This window comes from Phyllobates terribilis, unplaced genomic scaffold, assembly GCF_046119375.1.
Source record: "Phyllobates terribilis strain yellow unplaced genomic scaffold, ASM4611937v1 Scaffold_2__4_contigs__length_985480577, whole genome shotgun sequence".
In the NCBI taxonomy this organism is placed as follows: domain Eukaryota; kingdom Metazoa; phylum Chordata; class Amphibia; order Anura; family Dendrobatidae; genus Phyllobates; species Phyllobates terribilis.
Genome location: NW_027362762.1, coordinates 12,114,583 through 12,135,783, shown reverse-complemented (window position 1 = coordinate 12,135,783; position 21,201 = coordinate 12,114,583). Strand labels below are relative to the sequence as shown.

Genomic DNA, 21,201 nt, shown 5'->3' with positions numbered 1-21,201 from the left:
TTACTACCACCAAGCATGCAGGTGAGGAGAGGGAAAGTACAGAAGCTAGGCCTAGTTTCAGGCTGGTCAGAAGCGTCAGAGGGGAAGAAACAGATCAGGAGGCCTTATACCCACTCACTGGGGAGAGTCCTGAAGTGCACCCTTCCTATCAAGTACCCTGGACCGTACCTGCCGTCTACACCAGTAAAGGTACTGAAGCGAATCCCCTGGGTGAGTGTCTGTTATTCTTCCCTGGCCCAGCTGGGCCACCTGCATCCCTTCCATCAACCCTGCCCTGGGGGCCCGCTGCGCCTGTGGGGAGCAGAAACATCACAGCTGCCATCCCATCACCCCCGGAGGTCTGCAGCAGCGTTGGTACCCATTACCAGGAACCACAGGTGGCGTCACGAGACAAAACTGTTAACAGAACCCCTTTTAAAGAGTGGCCCCAGGGTACGGGCCCGGGAGCCGACTGCCGTGACATCCTACAAAGAAGGTAAAGGCCCAGGTACCGAGTCCCCCATATCCCCCTGGGCGAGTCACTAGATGTGAGCAAGCTACAGTCCAAGATGAATAAAAAGTATGCTTGAGGCAGCAAAGTCAAGACTCCGGTTTATGAACCCCATAAACCTAAGATAATACAATGAGAAAACCAGGATAGGAGCAGGGAGTTCGGGGTGGGGAGCACCTGAAGTTTTGGTTCTGTTGAAGTAAAACACGGTCTTGATGTCTTCTAAGTTCCTCCAGGAATCGGTGCATTTTGTGAAACCTTTTATTCCTACTTCCAGTCCTCTGTAAGAAAACAGACAGTTAATAATGTTTCCAGTGCAGGGGTACAAGAAAACAGTAAAGGTTCAAGACAGGAAAATATAAGAGTCTGACATCGTTCACAATGTCATAAACACTCTCCAGAGCGGCCATCTACAGCCAGGGAATGGGCTCAGGCTTCATTAGACACTAAACCAGATGGTGACAACATGAAGCCTTTATATCAGGGTCTCAAGGATCAGTGGAGGCCACCATAGATCCCATGTAAGGAGCAGACACAGCCTGGACCCTCCACCAAAACAATCCTTAGATTGACCTCATGTTATACATGCATGACCAGCGATGGAAGCTTGCAGACCACCTGTCCGTCATGCAATGCTACATGCTGGATAAGGTGCAGGTAGTGGTTCTGGGAGTCACTGAAGACCTACGCCATGATCTTTGTGATCTGGAAGCTGCTTTCCTTTTGTGTGGAGTATTGCTCGTTCATTGGTAGATCATAACCGCTGTCTGCATCCATGCAGTATGGGGAACCGGGAGCGTACACCTTCCACCTGCATATCAAACATCAGAATCAGTCATGTTCTTGGGCTACCCCCATAGTCCATAGCCAGCCTGCTGTTAGGCGTACATGGCGTCACTTACTTGTAAGCTTCTCTGTTCTTCGCCAGCTCTTCTGTCCTATGATGAATGCAGACATTGCTGGAGGATAATATCCTGCCTGAAACACAAACAGGTCACACTAAGCAGCGCCTCCTGCAGGGACGGTGTCCAAGCTCCATACTTATGTGCATGGACACCTCAACGCCCACACTAGCTGGCAGAATTGGACAATTTTCAGAGGTTTACTCTGATTTAGCCTTAATTCTATGGTTTTTCCCCTCTGGATCAACACAGCAAGTCAGGAAGTTTGACTATGGCTCATGATATGGTCTCAGGATGGAGCCACCCATTAGAGAATTAGGTTTATATTATGTATTGTCCTACCTAACCAGGATTACACACCTATGCCATGAGGGATTACCACATTGGTCTGGCCAGAGATCCACCGGTATATAGGAAAGTGGTCAAGCTTCCCATCGGGGGAGGTGACATGGACATATCGGCCGTACCAGGCATCCTCAACTGGGAACACGTGAGTCTCTTTGTAGAGTCGCACAGAAAGCAGCGCCCCAACATCCTCCTTAATAGTCACATCAAAGTCACACACCTGGATGGGCAGAAAACATGGACCCACATTAGGATAAATCCCACAAGGGTCACTGGCTTTAGACAACTGATCCGTTTGTGGAGTCATCTAGTCTTCATGTGCATATGACATGACCCCGATATTGAGCATCTACATCAGCCTGGGATAGCATGGTCAACTGGCTAATGTGGACACCCAACAGCTCCTGATTCTATAGACATAGCCAGCTACTCTTTGCACACATTCCCTAACCCTGAAAGTTAGAGACACATGCGGCCAGCTAAAGCCCTTCCCTGGTAACTTCCTCCCACATCTAGAAAATTCCTTATATTTGTGCTGATAAATGTTTTTAAACAATCTCCAGTCAACCTTGGTCCAGGGTTTGGAAGCTACTTCAGCCCTGTGCAGAAAGCATTTACGGCGTCGTGTTGGCCAAGTATCTCACAAATGGCCAAGCCAGTCTGATTATTAAATTGATGAGTGGATTCAGAAAAGAGGGTTCTGAGATGAGCCAGCCTCCTTAACATCTGAGACAAGAAATCCTCCCTCAGCTCCAGAAGTAAAGCCTCCAAACCAAGGATCTGAGCACCTGGAAACCAGAAGCGTGTTCACAGGTAGTTTATATTAACACATACTCGAGGAGGAGTTTTCTGAAGATAGACAACCCCTCCAAGAGGAATATAGCCAAAGCTAAAAGAAATGCAAAGTGACAATTTTATGAAGGTCGGGGCCAGTACCAACACCAAGAAAATCTTTATGAAGTCACCAGGGGCCCTGGAATATGATCCATGTTTACCAAGAGAAGTGTTAGACCGGAAGCCCACCTATACACACATAGGGTAATACAAGACTACTCACCGTTCCTTGGAGCCACAAGTAAGCCAGCTTAATCTTCACACTCTCTCCTTTCTCCCCAATAAGGCTGATGGAGATGGCATCAATGGTCCCAGAGAGCAAATCATTTCCTGTGGCCACCGTCACCTTGTAGCGCCCCATGTCGTCGGTGGATGACCCCTCTCCTGTACATAAACACTGGAGGTCACTGGAAGGAGAGCCTCATATACGGTCCAAGTCCTCCAGGAGGACAGATCATAAGAAGTCATTAAAACTAATGGGAAGACAACAAAGCAGCCGATCCACCGACGTGGCAGGAATCCCATCATCTCACCATCACCCCGAGAGCGGCAGTCAGAATTCTGTTACATGAAGGTCTAATATTTAAGGAAATAGACGTCCTCTGAGGGTTTTTTTTTTGTGCATTGGGCTTCATTAAAGATTATGCACAGTTCAGCTCTTAGAAGAACTTTCCTGGCGTGTTATAGCCGGCAGAGACCCTTCAGAATGGTCAATGAGCTTGTTTGGATAGAAAAGTCATAAGGCCGGAGTCAGACATGGTCTACAAGGATAAAACACCAGTGGTGTAACTTTAAGCTGGTGGACCTTAATGCAAAACCTCCGGTGAGCCCCCCACCCCACAATTATCTCAGATCTTTATTAGTATTGCTTCTTTCCCATATGGGCCAAGAGACGTTCTGGGCCCCTTAGATTCCAAGGTGCGGGCGTGCGTGCGACCTCTGCACCCATTATAGTAACGCCCCTGTGGAACAGCGCCATTATAAGAAAATAAAGAAGTTATTCAACTCAAGAAAACAGTTATTCAAACTGATATTTTTCCTCCTGTATGTAAAATCTAATTAAGTGAAGAGAAGCCGACACCATCTCTAAGCTTACATCTCGTGATCTTTAAGGCGGGTTCTTAAGTGATTAAATTGCTTTAGACATTTGCTATGGACTTGCTTTTCTAGTTATGGTCATTCTCCTGCAATGAGAGATTCTTTTTCTATAGTGCACAGTTGGTTTCCATGGCGCTCGGCCTCCAGCACATGCAGCAGTTACCTGCCAGGTGACCAGTTCACTCATCAGGCCATGTGCACACCAGCAGTATTTGCTTGCACAAGTTTCTGCAGCATTTCTACAAGGTCGAATTCTGCAGCATTTTTTTGCCTGAGGATTTACCAGTGTTTTTTTACAGTGCATTGTATAGGAAAAGTGCAGGCAAATCCATAAAGAGAGTGGACGCGCTGCTTCTTTTAACGCACATGAAATTCTGTAAGGAAAACTCCTGATCAGGTGCACAGATCTTACAAAATCTCATAGAAAATGCTGGGATAAGGTTTGCAGTGCATTTTTTGGGGGGCCAATTCCACACAGATTTACTGCATCAAAAACACACCATGTGCACATAGCCCAACACCCCAGCCACTATTCTCAAGCCCATTGAGGTCTATAGAGTAGTCATCTGCTCACAAAGCTTCCAGAATCCCCAGCAGGTCTAGTAATCACGGCTCTCACTGTCTAGCAATGTGTGCACGTTCATCTGCCCAGTCCTGTGTAACTACAGAGATGAGAGAGTGTAAACCCAGGACAGACCACTGATGGCTGAATGTGATACAGCAGACCTCGTGCTGAGCTTTATACATCTAATACTACAACTCTACTATTCACCAGGAGGACAGACGGCAGCACAGAATGGAGACTGCGTTACTCCGAGCTGCTCTACAGAGGGAGGACAATATGTATTTTTACTAAAATTTCAATATTGTTCAATGCTACACCAGGACAGCCTCATCCCAGGTAATAACCCAACTACTTTCTGGAGACAACTTCTCCACAAGCAGAAACCGTAAAAAAAATGGTAAAGATAAGGGATCTGCGTCCACAGCCTGAACACCAGTATAAGAACAATAGAAACACCGACAATCTGTACAATGATAACAGCCCCCCCACCAAGCACAGCTCCCACCACCACCAAAGCACAGCTGACTCCTCACCTCTCTGTGGCCTGGACTGGAAACCAATCCCAGGCAGGGAAGAGAAGGCTTTATAGGGTCTAATGACCTCCAGCCTGGACAGACAGGCGGGCGGGGAGGAGAGGACACACACTGTCTGCAGCAGATTCTCTAATGTTAACCCCTTAACCACCAATTATGAGACTTGTCTGCATACAATAGTAGGAAAGTTGTGCAAAAATGTTGTGACTTTTGGCGTTTTTACGCCACTCCCGGCCAGCTCCGCCATCTTTTTGAAAAGTGGTTAGATGTTATCAGGGAGCGGCATGAATGAGCTCAGCCGAGAAACTCCTCGTCATTTCTGCCACAAGAACGGCCTCGATTACCCCAGAGATGAGCTCCGGATCCTGAGCGAAGGAAGATGTCTGGCGTCGGCCCGCGGCGGCCGGAGGATGCGCCAAATTCATGAAGAGGAGCCGATGTCTACACACGTGTAACGCGTCTTCCTCCAGGGCGTCCGCCATCAGGGCGGGGGCACAAGACGCCGGTTTTGATGATTTGGGAGGGTATGAAGACGGCAATTCCAGATAGCTGCGGGATTTTTTATATTATATAATGAATTAATGAATAAATAGAAACCATTTTTGGCCTTTTTTTTTTCATTGTCTTTATGGTAAATGATTTCCTAGAAAATAATGATGTTTAGGCCACGGCCCCACTATCAGTATAACGCCACGGCCCCACTATCAGTATAACGCCACGGCCCCACTATCAGTATAAGGCCACGGCCCCACTATCAGTATCTGGTCAGTATTCGGTCAGTATTTGATCAGTATTCGGTCAGTGTTCGCTCAGTATTTGTTCTCAGGAGTGGGAACCAAAACCAGGTGAGGAACAATCAGAGAAAAGGTAGAATAGAAACAAGTCACCAATTCAGCATTTATCACCCACTCCTGAGAACAAACACTGACCGGATACTGACCGGATACTGATAGTGGGGCCGTGACCTTATACTGATAGTGGGGCCGTGGCCTTATACTGATAGTGGGGCCGTGGCCTTATACTGATAGTGGGGCCGTGGCCTTATACTGATAGTGGGGCCGTGGCCTTATACTGATAGCGGGGCCGCGGACTTATACTGATAGCGGGGCCGCGGCCTTATACCGATAGCGGGGCCGTGGCCTTATACTGATAGTGGGGCCGTGGCCTTATACTTATAGTGGGGCCGTGGCCTTATACTGATAGAAGGGCCGCGGCCTTATACTGATAGCGGGGCCGTGGCCTTATACTGATAGTGGGGCCGTGGCCTTATACTGATAGAAGGGCCGCGGCCTTATACTGATAGCGGGGCCATGGCCTTATACTGATAGTGGGGCCGTGGCCTTATACTGATAGAAGGGCCGCGGCCTTATACTGATAGAAGGGCCGCGGCCTTATACTGATAGCGGGGCCGTGGCCTTATATTGATAGTGGGGCCGTGGCCTTATGCTGATAGAAGGGCCGCGGCCTTATACTGATAGCGGGGCCGTGGCCTTATACTGATAGTGGGGCCGTGGCCTTATACTGATAGAAGGGCCGCGGCCTTATACTGATAGAAGGGCCGCGGCCTTATACTGATAGCGGGGCCGTGGCCTTATACTGATAGTGGGGCCGTGGCCTTATACTGATAGTGGGGCCGTGGCCTTATACTGATAGTGGGGCCGTGGCCTTATACTGATAGCGGGGCCGCGGACTTATACTGATAGCGGGGCCGCGGCCTTATACCGATAGCGGGGCCGTGGCCTTATACTGATAGTGGGGCCGTGGCCTTATACTTATAGTGGGGCCGTGGCCTTATACCGATAGTGGGGCCGTGGCCTTATACTGATAGAAGGGCCGCGGCCTTATACTGATAGCGGGGCCGTGGCCTTATACTGATAGTGGGGCCGTGGCCTTATACTGATAGAAGGGCTGCGGCCTTATACTGATAGCGGGGCCGTGGCCTTATACTGATAGTGGGGCCGTGGCCTTATACTGATAGTGGGGCCGTGGCCTTATACCGATAGTGGGGCCGAGGCCTTATACTGATAGAGGGGCCGTGGCCTTATACTGATAGCGGGACCGCGGCCTTATACTGATAGCGGGGCCGTGGCCTTATACTGATAGCGGGGCCGTGGCCTTATACTGATAGTGGGGCCGTGGTCTTATACTGATAGTGGGGCCGTGGCCTTATACTGATAGCGGGACCGCGGCCTTATACTGATAGCGGGGCCGTGGCCTTATACTGATAGTGGGGCCGTGGCCTTATACTGATAGTGGGGCCGTGGCCTTACACTGATAGTGGGGCCGTGGCCTTATACTGATAGTGGGGCCGTGGCCTTATACTGATAGTGGGGCCGTGGCCTTACACTGATAGTGGGGCCGTGGCCTTATACTGATAGTGGGGCCGTGGCCTTATACTGATAGCGGGGCCGTGGCCTTATACTGATAGTGGGGCCGTGGCCTTATACTGATAGTGGGGCCGTGGCCTTATACTGATAGTGGGGCCGTGGCCTTATACTGATAGTGGGGCCGTGGCCTTATACTGATAGTGGGGCCGTGGCCTTATACTGATAGTGGGGCTGTGGCCTTACACATTTTTTCAGTGTTTTTTATGCTCCATGAAATGCAGACGTCAGTCACCGCGTTGTGCAAAAAAACAGCTTTTCATATGTGGATTTAATACAATTTAACTGCATCACATCCGCTAGGTGTGAACACACCCCAGCACTTTGGAATATATACAAGGGGGCATTCATCATTAGGGCTCGTTCACACTGGGGTATTTCTGGTCTGTAGCTGTAAAAGAACAGACAGCACTCAGAGCAATGTTCTGCGATGGCGCAGGGCGCACGAGCCATTATCTCCACAGACCGAATCCACCGGAGAAAAAGAAATGGCAGCAAACGCCGGAGTCTTCCATAAAGCCGATGAGACTCAGGTCTACGGGCGCAAAACCTCCCGATTCCTTCTGTCTGTCGTCACGGAAGACGAGCGAGGAAAACATCCTCTACGTTTCCTGGATGAAGCTGACGGGTTTTCTCGAGCCTCAGGGGAATGGTTTCTGACATTTTTTCTCCTTTTTTCTCCTCCTTATTCGTGTCTTGAACGTGTCGTATATTATTGTCACCGGCAACTCCCAATATCAAAGTAAGGTGTGAACAGGAGGCCGAGAATACCAACAATTTCCTTCTTAAATGTATCCAATCTGTAACAGCACAAAAAGGAGATTGTAACGTGGGATCCCCTCCCCGATTGTAACGTGGGATCCCCTCCCCGATTGTAACATGTGATCACCTCCCCGATTGTAACATGCAATCCCCTCCCCGATTGTAACATGTGATCACCTCCCCGATTGTAACGTGCGATCCCCTCCCCGATTGTAACATGCGATCTCCTCCGCGATTGTAACATGCAATCCCCTCCCCAATTGTAACATGTGATCCCCTCCCCGATTGTAACATGTGATCCCCTTCCCGATTGTAACGTGTGATCCCCTCCCCGATTGTAACGTGTGATCACCTCCCCGATTGTAACATGTGATCGCCTCCCCGATTGTAACGTGTGATCACCTCCCCGATTGTAACATGCAATCCCCTCCCCGATTGTAACGGGCGATCTCCTCCCCGATTGTAACATGCAATCCCCTCCCCGATTGTAATGTGCGATCCCCTCCCCGATTGTAATGTGCGATCCCCTCCCCGATTGTAACATGCAATCCCCTCCCCGATTGTAACATGTGATCACCTCCCCGATTGTAACGTGCGATCCCCTCCCCGATTGTAACATGCGATCTCCTCCCCGATTGTAACATGCGATCCCCTCCCCAATTGTAACGTGTGATCACCTCCCCGATTGTAACGTGTGATCACCTCCCCGATTGTAACATGCAATCCCCTCCCCGATTGTAACGGGCGATCTCCTCCCCGATTGTAACATGCAATCCCCTCCCCGATTGTAACGGGCGATCTCCTCCCCGATTGTAACATGCAATCACCTCCTCGATTGTAACATGCAATCCCCTCCCCGATTGTAACGGGCGATCTCCTCCCCGATTGTAACATGCAATCCCCTCCCCGATTGTAACGGGCGATCTCCTCCCCGAGTGTAACATGCCATCCCCTCCCCTATTGTAACGGACGATCTCCTCCCCGATTGTAACATCCGATCACCTCCTCGATTGTAACATGCGATCCTCTCCTGGATTGTAACGTGCGATCCCCTCCCGATTGTAACGTGTGATTATCTCCTAGATTGTAACGTGCGATCTCCTCCCCGATTGTAACATGTGATCCCCTCCCCGATTGTAACGTGCGATCTCCTCCCCGATTGTAACATGCGATCTCCTCCCCGATTGTAACGTGTGATCTCCTCCTGATTGTAACGTGTGATCACCACCTGATTGTAACGTGCGATTCCCTTCCTATGGTAACATGCGATCACCTCCCCAATTGTAACGTGTGATCACCTCCTGTAATTGTAACGTGCGATCTGTGGCACCCCAGGGGTCTGGTTGCCACAGTGGTAGTAATACCATGTCTGGGAGCAAAACAGGAGTTTCCTGGTCAGGGAACACACTACATGCAACACCTCCTGCTCCAGACCAGAAAAGGGGAGGATCCTGCCCTATATAACTGGGTCTGGAGGCGGGGTTAGCCAGTTGAGTTTAGTCAGAGTCTAGACAGTGTCAGGAGTCTAGCAAGACACAGGAGTAAGAAGCCAGGGACTGGAGCTGTGCAGAGCTCGTCCTGGCCAGAGTAGATACAGAGAACCGGACACCAGAGTCCGAGGCTGTGGGACCCTTCAAGCCCAGCAGCAGATACCGCAAGGCAGGAGATTGCAGGTCTCCTGGCCCCCAGAAGCCCGAAGGCTCAGCCACACGAAAGGACCAGTACCGCCACAGAGGAGCGAGGAATACACGGGATCCGAGTCGCCAGCCATACGGGTGAGCACAGCACGTCACACTCAGGGACGTGGGCTACAACACGACTATAAGCGGGATAGCCAAAAGAGTACAGTCAGAACAGCAGGCCTACAACTCCACCTGGCCAGGGGAATTCTAGGATTGCTCCCAGACTGACCAGGCCCTCATCCCTAGCAAGTACTCCCGTTGAGGCCTATATAATTGCCACCAGTAAAAACCCTGGGACTGCACTGCAAAGACTCCGTGTCATCATTACTGATCCAGGTACTATCACCACCATCATCCACTCATGCTGCCCTGAAGCTACACTCTTCCTGTGGGGAGTTACACTATCTTGCTGTGTGGCACCCCAGGTCTGGTCGCCACAGTGGCAGCAATGTCATGTCTGAGAGCAGGTGGGAGGTTCCCTGGTTTGGGACAATTAGCATGCAGCACCTCCTGCCTCAGTCCAGGGAGGGGAGAAACCTGCCCTTTATAAACTGGATCTGGGGCGGGGTTAGTGAGAGAAGTTCCAGACCAGGCTCCAGTGAAGTTGCAGATAGGGACAGGTCAGCAGCAGGCTGAGGAGTACCTGTAGGCAGAGGAGGAACACGAGACCAGGAGGGGAGCTAGCAGAGCTCATCCTGGCTAGAGACTTACAAAGCCGGACACTGGAGTCCGAGGCTGTGAGGGTTATAAGCCCAGCAGCAGAAAACCACCACGCAGGGGACTTCAAGTCCTCTGGCCCAAGGAAGCCCGGAGGCTCTGCCACACGAGAGGGACCACCACTGCCCCGGAGGGGTGAGAAGTACGGAAGGCCCGAGTCGCCAGTCATACGGGCGAGAACAACACGGTACACTCAGAGACGTGGGCTACCACCACACTATAGCGGGATAGCCAAGAAAGAGTGAAGTCAGTAAGGTAGGCCTATAAATTCCCCCTGACCAGCGGGATTTCCCAGTTGCTCTCAGACTGACCAGGCCTCCATTGTTAACCTGTATTCCGGACGGGTCCCTTAATACCACCAACAGTAAAGACCCTGAATTGCATGACAGACTCCGTGTGGTTACTGCTGCTCCCACGCACCATCACCACCAACATCTCTATTTACAGCCCAGAGGCTATACTCCTCCCGTGGGGAATTATACTACCCTCTGCTGCACCCACAACACCAGCCTCAGCGGTCTGCCCTGCAGCGGCGGTTCACTCTGACCGCAATCCACGGGTGGCGTAGTCGGACATTTAATCACAAAACCCTATAAATAGACTGCCATTTGGGTTGACCACCCTGAGCCACGGGACCGGGTCCCCGCCACACAAGGACTACAACCCCCAGCATCCGCAATGGGTCCGGTTCCGGGTATCCCCCCACACATACGGCCCAGGGGGCGCGTCAGCTGCATATATCATCAGCTTCAGTGGACTGCTCCGCAGTGGCGGCTACCAATGACCGCAATCCACAGGTGGCGTAGTTGGACTATTTAAACCAGATACACATAGACTACCCTGGTTTGACCGCCCTAGGTCACACACCGGGTCGCCGCCACGGTGACTACTACCCCCAGCTTCTACAAGGCCCGGCTCCGGGTATCCCCACGGCCCAGGGGGCGCGTCAATTACTGCTTTGTTACACTTCATGTTTTTTCCCTTCCTCGTTCTCTTGCAACTTTTATCTGAACGTGAACCGCACACGATATTATCTTCATTGGGCCTTTTGTTACCTTCTATTTTATTTGCTGACATTTACCCATTTTATTTTAATTACAAGTCATTTGATAACATAACTCAGCAGATGCCATATTTTGAGTCTTTATAGTTATCATGTCTTCAGTAAGGGAGTTCTCTCCAGTACAGATTATACAAGTATAATACGGGTTGTAGGTATAATTCTGGATCACATCTCCTTCTTCAATCTCCTCATCTTGGACAAACCCCCCTATCAGTTTTGTCCACAGTTGTAAGGGGGTTGGTATAGCTTCCATACAAGTCTCTAGTATATTGGTAGCGGTAGTAGTTTTTGTCATACAAAAATGGCTCGTGTTCATCAATTGTGCCAAGTAACTTCATAGGTTCTGATTAATTTTCCACAATGCCACATTTTCTTTGACTTGCACTTCTTCTCTTTGTTGATACAGCGGTTGGGTAGTGACAGAGACCAAAAGGTCCATGGCTGTAACTGACGCGCCCCCAGGGCCGTGGGGTACTCAGCAGCCAGGTCTCTGGGTGCCGGTGGGGGATATCACAGTGGCTGGCCCGGTCCGTGGCCCAGGGCGGTCACCCAAAAGGGGAATTATTTATAGGGGATTTGTAAAGTGTTCGTGACCCCACCTGTGGAATGCTGCTAAAGGGGGCCGCCGCTGTGGAGCAGTCCTCTGAGGCAGATGGTAGGGCAGCTTATGATGGAACGGCTCCCCACAGGTGGAGCGGGCCTCAGGGCAGCGAGGGGTAATGGATGGTGGTACAGGTGAGAGACGGCCAGGACGGTTCAGGAAGAACGGGGGTTCACTTCGGTACCTTTACTGGTGGAGATACAGGTATGGTCCAGGGTACTTGGTACGCAGGGTGAACTTCTGGACTCTCCCCAGTGAGTGGGTATAGGGCCTCCTGATCCGTTGCTTCCACTTGCTAAACTTCTGACCTGCCTGGAGCTAGGCCTGGCTTTGCTACTGTCTCTCTCTCTTGCACCTGCTGACCTGGTGGTAGGGCCTACTCTTTGAGATCACTCTCCCTGGACGCTGGGGCCTCCGTGACTCCTAGCCCTGGTACAATAGTCAGCGTTAGTCGACCTGGGACTTGTAGTCATCCAGGTATCCGGTGGTCCCTACTGGGTATAAAGGGTCCCTGTAGGCGCGGACCCGGTGTCCGGTGTATGGTTCGGGGTGAGCCTGGTACGCTCCTCTGCCCCCTCGACTCCTCTCTCCTTTCTTCTTTGCCGTCGGCCACACTCAGGGCCCTCACTACGGCAGCAGCGCCCTGTAGGCCTGAACTTGCCTCACACAGCAGCCTGAGTGCTGCTCTCTCTCTGAGCACACTCTCTGACCTGACTTCTCACTCTGTCTCAACAACTAACTGACTGCCTGGCTCCACCCTCCATATTTATATCCCTAACGGGCTCCCTCTGGTGGTGTGAGGTGGTAGGGTGGAGGTGTGTGAATGTGTGAGGGCCTCTTGTGGAGAAGTCCATCCATGCACCCTACTGGGTTCTGTGGCACCAGTGCGCAGCAGGGCGCCACATAACACCGATCAGCCACCATCTCCATATTTGAATTGGACACTAAAAAGAAAGAACAGACTATTCTCTGAGATAACACCAGTCTGCTGGAACATGTTCCCATTTTTCCTCTCCTGGTTTCATCACTATTATCACATTGTCTGCCCCTCTAGCAATCACTTCTGCAGGCTCTGGGGGACCTTTATCCCCAACTTGTTTTACCCAAATCTTTGCACCATCATTTAAAGAATGAGTAGAACCAAAAGCTTTATCTCCTTTGACAGTTGTTACTGTGGGGGCTGTTCCCTTGATCACCTTCATTTTCTGGATGGACACTGTGACGGATCAACCCGTACTCCAAGATTTTGCCACATGGGGGTTGTCGTAGTGCCTATGCAGCTAATGGGACATAAAGTGGGGTGAATATTGCGGATCGCATATTGTTGGACATTCTGTGATGTGACTGAAGCACTCTTGGCCCCCACCTTCCTGTGCTCACTTAGCAGTGGCAAACAGACAATGTGCTGATTAATGGGTTGTTGCATAACTGCTGTCTGGGAGCCTACTGTGGGTATTATCTGGTGAGAACAATGGGTGCTAAAAATAGCCTGTGTGATTCTCTATAAAACCTGCTTGTGAGAATAAAAGTTAAGTCCATCTTGGAGACACTGTGCGATAGTCATATTTTATATATCCCAGTGTAAGAAAAGCCTTTCCATGTCAGGGGCCTGCAGAAGAAGATTGGACATCTGCGGATGGGGTAACTAGCTCCCGTCACAGACACAATCAACAGTTGAGTTACCCTATCAGCAGGAGTACCTTAATTTCACCTTGATAGTCCTGATCTATCACTCCTCCCATCGCTTGAACTCCCTTTAAGGCTAAACCTGACCTTGGAGCTATGAGACCGGAATGCTCAGGAGGCGTTTGTAATCCCATAGCAGTTTTGATTGCCTTTACAACTCCTCTCTCTAATCTGATTCCCTCATGGGACTGTAGATCTAATCCTGCAGCTGTGGCCCTATAGGGTCCTACAGCTCCTGGCTCCAATAGAGGACTGTCTGTTCTGTGGTAGAAGCTTTTAAGGGCAATATCTGTAAATTGGGGGTAATCATCCTCATTAATGGTGTTTCCTGTTCTCCAATTGGTCTGTTGTTAAGAATATTAAGTTCTTCATTTAAATGTTTTCTCCACCCTTTGTAAGTTCCATCTCCCAATTTCTTTGTTCTTTCAATAACCCATTCATGCGCTCCACCAATCCTGTGGCTTGGGGATGATATGGGATATGAAGGATCCACTCAATGTTATGTTCTGAGCAAACTTCCGCAGCCTTCTTGTTCCTGAAGTGACTACCATGGTCACTCCGAATCTGTTCGGAATTCCGTAGTATAATAGTATGGTTTCCATTGTTCCATTGATGGTACTGTTGGCATTGGCCGCCTTACACGGACAAGCCATCATGTACCCTGAGTATGTATCCACAGCCATGCATACACACACACATCCTCCATCTAGTGGAAGAGGACCAATATAATCCACCTGCCAAGTTTGTCCAGGGCCCCTAACCACATGGGGAATAGGTCTCTGCTGTAAATGTTGACACACTGGACATTTCATAATTGTTTCCTTGATTACCTCTAACCTGAGGGGCGCTCCTCTGGTTTGTGCCCATTGATAAGTAGCTTTCTCTCCAAGATGTCCGCATTTCTGATGTGTCCATTGAGCCAATCCAAGTAGCTTCTCAGCTGAGTCCAGCTCCTCACTGGCATCAGCAACTGATATTTTGGAATGTTCATCCGCTATTGAATTGAAGAGTCTTTCGAGGTTATCTGAAGCATCAACATGAAATACAGTCACTTTAATTCTTTATTATTATTATTATTATTATTATTTATTATTATAGCGCCATTTATTCCAAGGCACTTTACATGTGAAAAAGGGGTATAATACAAGAACAATTACAATAATCTTGAACACAATGTGACAGCGGCTGGTACAGGAGAAGCGAGGACCCTGCCCGCGAGGGCTCACAATCTACAAGGGATGGGTGAGGATACAGTAGGTGAGGGTAGAGCTGGTCGTGCAGCGGTGTGGTGGATCAGTGGTTACTGCAGGTTGTAGGCTTGTCGGAAGAGGTGGGTCTTCAGGTTCCTTTTGAAGGTTTCCACGGTAGGCGAGAGTCTGATGTGTTGGGGTAGAGAGTTCCAGAGTAGGGGGGAAGCACGGGAGAAATCTTGTATACGGTTGTGGGAGGAGGAGATAAGAGGGGAGTAGAGAAGGAGATCTTGTGAGGATCGGAGGTTGCGTGTAGGTAAGTACCGGGAGACTAGGTCACAGATGTATGGAGGAGACGGGTTGTGAATGGCTTTGTATGCCAGGGTTAGGGTTTTGAACTGGAGTCTCTGAGCAATGGGAGCCAGTGGAGAGATTGACAGAGAGAAGAGGCCGGGGAATAGCGGGGGGACAGGTGGATTAGTCGGGCAGCAGAGTTTAGGATATATTGGGGGGTGCGAGAGTGTTAGAGGGGAGGCCACAGAGCAGGAGATTGCAGTAGTCAAGGCGGGAGATAATGAGGGCGTGCACTAGTGTTTTTGCAGATTCGTGGTTGAGGAATGTGTGGATCCGGGAGATATTTTTGAGTTGGAGTCGGCAGGAATTGGAAAGGGCTTGGATATGTTGATATTCTTTGCACAATTGCCCAAACATCTTTATGCCACAGTTCTTTCCCCCACACATATTTGCTGTATACTTTCCAGTCCTTCTGAGCCCAAGTTGGTAACCCGGTGGTCAACCCATTCGCCACAGACCATGAATCTGTATACAGATGACATTCACTCAGTGACTCCTGTCTCAAGACACTGTAGATTGCATAAAGTTCTGCATACTGGCTACCCTTTCCCTCACCAGTGGTAACTAGCATCCTGTTGCTGGCTGGCTGATACCTCACCGCTTTCCACACTCGATTATTACCCTCATATCTGGCAGACCCATCAGTAAACCAAGCATGTTTTTGCTGTTCAGGACTCAATAGTTCAAAAGGAACCCCCCATATTACCGGTGATTTCTTATGTGACCTTTGTAATTCTTGCTGCTGAAGTCCTATAGGAACTTTAGCTATTTTCTCATGCAATGACGTGACGAGCCCCATGGGCCGTGGGGTACTCGGTGCTGGGCCGGTCGTTGCTAGGGGAGATGTCACAGTGGCGGTGACCCGGTCGGTGACCCAAGGCGGTCAGTAAAAAGGGGATTTATAGAGTTCTTATGTACAAAGTTCGTGACGCCACCTGTGGTATGCGGCTATATGGAGCCGCCGCTGCGGAGCAGTCCTCTGGAGCTGATGTTAGTGCAGCAAAGCTGGTGTGGCTCTCCACAGGTAGAGCTTAGCTCCAGGGCAGTGTAGATGTTATAAGTGATGCTGGGCGTTGTAGTGCAGGGGTGATGGCGCAGATAATAATCACAGAGACGGTGGAGTGCAGTCCTAAGGGTCTTTACTCACGGTTCTTGCAGTCCAAGTTATAGGTACCAGTGTAACTTCCCTTGTCGTGCTGCGCTTACTCGGAGAGGTTCGGGCAACCCTCAGATAACTCTGGAGTGCTTAGCGGGACCCCCTTCTGTGTGTTCTCTCTCTGGCCGTCTCCCTGCACCTCATACCTAGTGTCCCAATGTGGTACCCGCGGGCCTTGTTGGGCGACATCTGTTCCGTCCCCTGGGTCCTCTATGGCTACCTTCTTGGTGAGACTGATATGGACTGTTGGCTGCAGGACTTGAAATACTGCAGCCTCTGGTTTCTAGTTGAGTCATTAAGTCCTCCGCTAGTTGAGGGACCGGTCCCCTCTGTGTGGCCTGACCCCTCCACCTCCTGGTGGATTCGGGCGTACGGGTGGCCTCCAGCACTGCCCGTACCCCTGGGGTCCCTTTCTCGTTCCTGGAGCCCTTCCTGCTCCTCTCTCCTTCTCCTTCAGTCCTGGGCCTCTCACGAGGCCCTCCTCCCGAGCAGAGCTCCTACAGAGCCTCTGCTCCTTTCACTTCTCCTCTGAGTGAACTGCTCTTTCATGATGGCTTCCCTATTTATACCTTCCTCTCATGTGCTCCCCTAAGCTACTTCCTCCACCCACACCCACTACATAGCTCCTCCTCCCAGCTAGGGATCCGGAACTGTGCTCTCCCTTAGGAGCAATCTCGCCCTGCCCCTGCTGCAGGTATGTTTTGGATGCAGGTGTCAGGGTCCTGAGCCATACTCCTTCCTTACCTGAGAGTGAGATACCACACCTCTGGGTGAGATGCAGTACCTCTGTGGCGACCGAACCCTCAGGGGCACCACAGATGTAACCCCACTCACTCCTGGTTTTGCCCGGTCCTGAATATACCATTTCCATTTTATTACTGATGATTCCTGGGCATGCCCTATGCGATGGGTTTTTGGAGTGCTGCGTATCCACGGCATGATTGGGATCTCTGGTCTGATTGTTACCTCATGTCCTATTGTTAATTGCTCTGTGTCAATTAATGCCCAGTAACATGCAAATAGCTGACATTCAAAGGGCGTATAACGCTGAGCCGCTTCAGGTAATTTTCTATTCCAAAACCCTAAGGGTACTTTGTTCCTTCCCTGTTTTTGCCACAAACTCCAATTAGCATATTGTTCCTGTACTGACACATTTAGTTCCACGGCTTCATCTTCCAACACCGGCCACAAATCCACTACTTCTTTTGCTCATTCAAACGCCATTTGTTGCTCCTCACCCCATTCAAACGGATACTTTTTCCTTTTTACCTTGTAGAGGGGTGTGAGTGTGACGCCCAGCTGTGCTTGGTATCACAGATCCTAGAAGGGTGCATTGATGGATTCCTCCACAAGAGGCCCCCATAACCATTCACACATCTCCACCTTCCACCTCAGACCACCAGAGGGAGCCCATTAGAGATAGATAAATAGGAAAGGTGGAGCCAGGCAGCAGTTAGTCTAGACTGGAATTAACAGAGAGCAAACCTGTTGAGAGAGTTCCTGCAGTAGAAGCCTGAGAGGTTAGTCTGCGGTGGAGCACAGTCGAGACTCAGTGGTAGCTCAGAGAGGTGAGCTTTAGGTGTGCCGGCGCCATAAGATCGGTGAAGCGCGGCAAGCAGCCGTTAGTGTGAGTAGCCTAGTGAGGGCCCGAGTAGGCCGAAGGCAAGAGGAGAGTTAGTACATAGGGGGCAGAGGAGCTTAATTGGCTCACCCCGAAGCAGTTACCGGACACCGGGTCCGAAGCTTACCGGGATCTCCACGACCCAGTAAGATAAACCGGAATCCCTGGAGAACTACAAGTCCCAGGATCGCTAAAGAGCTGATACGTAACAGAGCCAGGAGCAACATAGGCCCCGTAAGTCGGGAGCGTGCACTCCAAGAGAAGGCCCTACCACCAGGTCAGCCAGCGCAGGACAGAGACAAAGTTAGGCCTAGCTCCAGGCAGGTCAGAAACTTACTATGCAGAGGCAAGAAACAGGAGGCCCAAAACCCGCTCATTGGGGAGGATCCGGACATGCACCCTTCACACTACAGTGCTCCGGGACGTGCCTGAATTTCCATCAGTAAAAGGTACTGAAGTGACTATCGTGTCTGTCCCTGTTCTTGCTCTGACCCGGCTCGGTCTCGCCTGTCCGGCATTCCCCGTCATACACTGCCCTGAGGCCCAGCTCCACCTGTGGGGAGCTATACCATCGAGCTACCATATCACCAGCCTCAGTGGACTGCGCAGTGCTGGTGATTCTCACCAGAAGCCACAGGTGGCATCACGAACTCTTTTATAAACTTAAAAAATTATCCACCCCTTTTTAAGGAGCGACCCCAGGGTACGGGCCCGGGAGCCGACCACCGCGACATCCCTACAAGGCCAGGCTAAAGGCCCGGGTACCGAGTCATCCTCATTCCCCTGGGCTAGTCATGAGTATTTGGTCAAGGTATGGAATGTGCTGTCTCCAAAACCCAAAAAGTCCAATGAACTGTTGTGTTTGCACTTTGTCTCTAGGAAGAGCAAAGTGAAGAATCTTCTGCCTAGCCTTTGTTGTCATTTCTCTGTGTCCTTTGTTCCATTGGATACCAAGGAACTTCACCGTTTGTGCAGGTCCCTGCACTTTATTGAGACTGATTTCCATCCTTTACTCCTCCTATGTTCAATCTGTGCGTTTAACTGCTGGGCCACTTACTCTCCTGTTTCTCCCTGCACCATAATATCATCAATGTAATGAGATATCTGCATGTGTGATGGAAGGACAAACTCATCCGAGTGTTCTCCCACTACCCGGTGACAAATGGTTGGACTGTGTATCCACCCTTGGGGAAGACATGTGAATGTATATGCTCTTCCTTTCCATGTGAAAGCAAACTGATCCATGTATTTCTTGTCAATTGGTATGGAGAAGAAAGCGTTAGCCAAATCTATCACTCCATACCAGGTTCCTTTGTGTCTCTGTATTTGTTCAATCAAGGTGATGGTATCAGGTACTGCGATTGTGAGGGGAGGTGTGGGTTTGTTCCCTATAATCCACAGTCATTCTCCATGAACCATCGCTCTTTCTCACTGGCCAGATGGGATTGTTCCATTCAGTGGTCACAGGCCCAAGTACACCAACATCCAACAGTTCCTGAATTGTCTCACTGATCTCCTTATCCCCCCCGGGATTCTGTATTGTTTCATACTGATCACCTTTGAGCTTGGAGGAAGTTCTACAGGAGGCATTGTGACTTTCCCAGTCATCACCGGAGCCGCTTCAATATATGACAGCTGGGATGGTCCAGTCGTTACTGCGGGAGGTACCCCAAACTGATACTTACCATCCGGTAACTGTAATGTCATCCCTTTCAGTATATCAATGCCAATTATCTACTCTGGAATAGGGACAATCATCACTTTGTACATTGCTGTAGGCAAATTCCCTATTTTTAATGATACTTTAGTTTGTACTGCTTCTATTTCTTTGCCCCCTAATCCTATGATTATTACTTTCCTTCCTTTAAATTGTTTTGGATTACCATCAGGGCCGTATTTGGAGTTTCTGCTGCCCTAGGCACTGTCAGTGGTCGCCCCCTCCGGTCACGCCCACCCTCACCCCCCATCATGTCCCCCCCACGTCGTGCCCCCCTCGCATCCAATATCTTCCCCCCCATCGGGGCCGTTTCCCCAAGTTTCATGTAGCTTCCCCCCCCATTCCATATAGCACATATAAAAGGTTTGTAGGGGTAAATTCCTGCAGACAAACTGCCACAGGGCTGCAGCATTGCATATGGGGGTGGGGGGGATGGGAGAGGCCCACATAGACCACAGGGCTGCGGCATTGCATATGGGGGTGGGGGGGAGTGGCCCACACAGACCACAGGGCTGCAGCATTGCATATAGGGGTGGGGGGGGATGGGAGAGGCCCACACAGACCACAGGGCTGCAGCATTGTATATGGGGGTGGGGGGGGGTGGGAGAGGCCCACACAGACCACAGGGCTGCAGCATTGCATATGGGGGTGGGGGGGATGGGAGCGGCCCACACAGACCACAGGGCTGCAGCATTGCATATGGGGGTGGGGGGGGGAGCGGCCCACACAGACCACAGGGCTGCAGCATTGCATATGGGGGTGGGGGGATGGGAGCGGCCCACACAGACCACAGGGCTGCAGCATTGCATATGGGGGGGGATGGGAGAGGCCCACACAGACCACAGGGCTGCAGCATTGCATATGGGGGTGGGGGGGGAGTGGCCCACACAGACCACAGGGCTGCAGCATTGCATATAGGGGTGGGGGGGGTGGGAGAGGCCCACACAGACCACAGGGCTGCAGCATTGTATATGGGGGTGGGGGGGATGGGAGCGGCCCACACAGACCACAGGGCTGCAGCATTGTATATGGGGGTGGGAGAGGCCCACACAGACCACAGGGCTGCAGCATTGTATATGGGGGTGGGGGGGATGGGAGAGGCCCACACAGACCACAGGGCTGCAGCATTGTATATGGGGGTGGGGGGGGGTGGGAGAGGCCCACACAGACCACAGGGCTGCAGCATTGTATATGGGGGTGGGGGGGTGGGAGAGGCCCACACAGACCACAGGGCTGCAGCATTGCATATGGGGGTGGGGGGGAAGGGAGCGGCCCACACAGACCACAGGGCTGCAGCATTGCATATGGGGGGGATGGGAGAGGCCCACATAGACCACAGGGCTGCAGCATTGCATATGAGGGTGAGGGGGGAGTGGCCCACACAGACCACAGGGCTGCAGCATTGCATATAGGGGTGGGGGGGGATGGGAGAGGCCCACACAGACCACAGGGCTGCAGCATTGTATATGGGGGTGGGGGGGATGGGAGCAGCCCACACAGA

General features: G+C 51.0%; 1 protein-coding gene across 1 annotated transcript in view; it reads right to left on the bottom strand.

The window, feature by feature from the left end:
- Positions 1-21,201, bottom strand: part of LOC141188768 (polyunsaturated fatty acid lipoxygenase ALOX15B-like) — a 68,101-nt gene that overhangs the window by 19,344 nt on the left and 27,556 nt on the right. The window contains exons 2-7 of the mRNA XM_073661085.1: positions 14,493-14,686; positions 2,795-2,955; positions 1,753-1,957; positions 1,393-1,468; positions 1,179-1,301; positions 668-771 (exon numbers count right to left, since the gene is read on the bottom strand). Of these exons, the coding sequence (XP_073517186.1) occupies positions 668-771; positions 1,179-1,301; positions 1,393-1,468; positions 1,753-1,957; positions 2,795-2,955; positions 14,493-14,577 (754 nt within the window). The 5' untranslated portion in view covers positions 14,578-14,686. The remainder of the gene's footprint in view (positions 1-667; positions 772-1,178; positions 1,302-1,392; positions 1,469-1,752; positions 1,958-2,794; positions 2,956-14,492; positions 14,687-21,201) is intronic.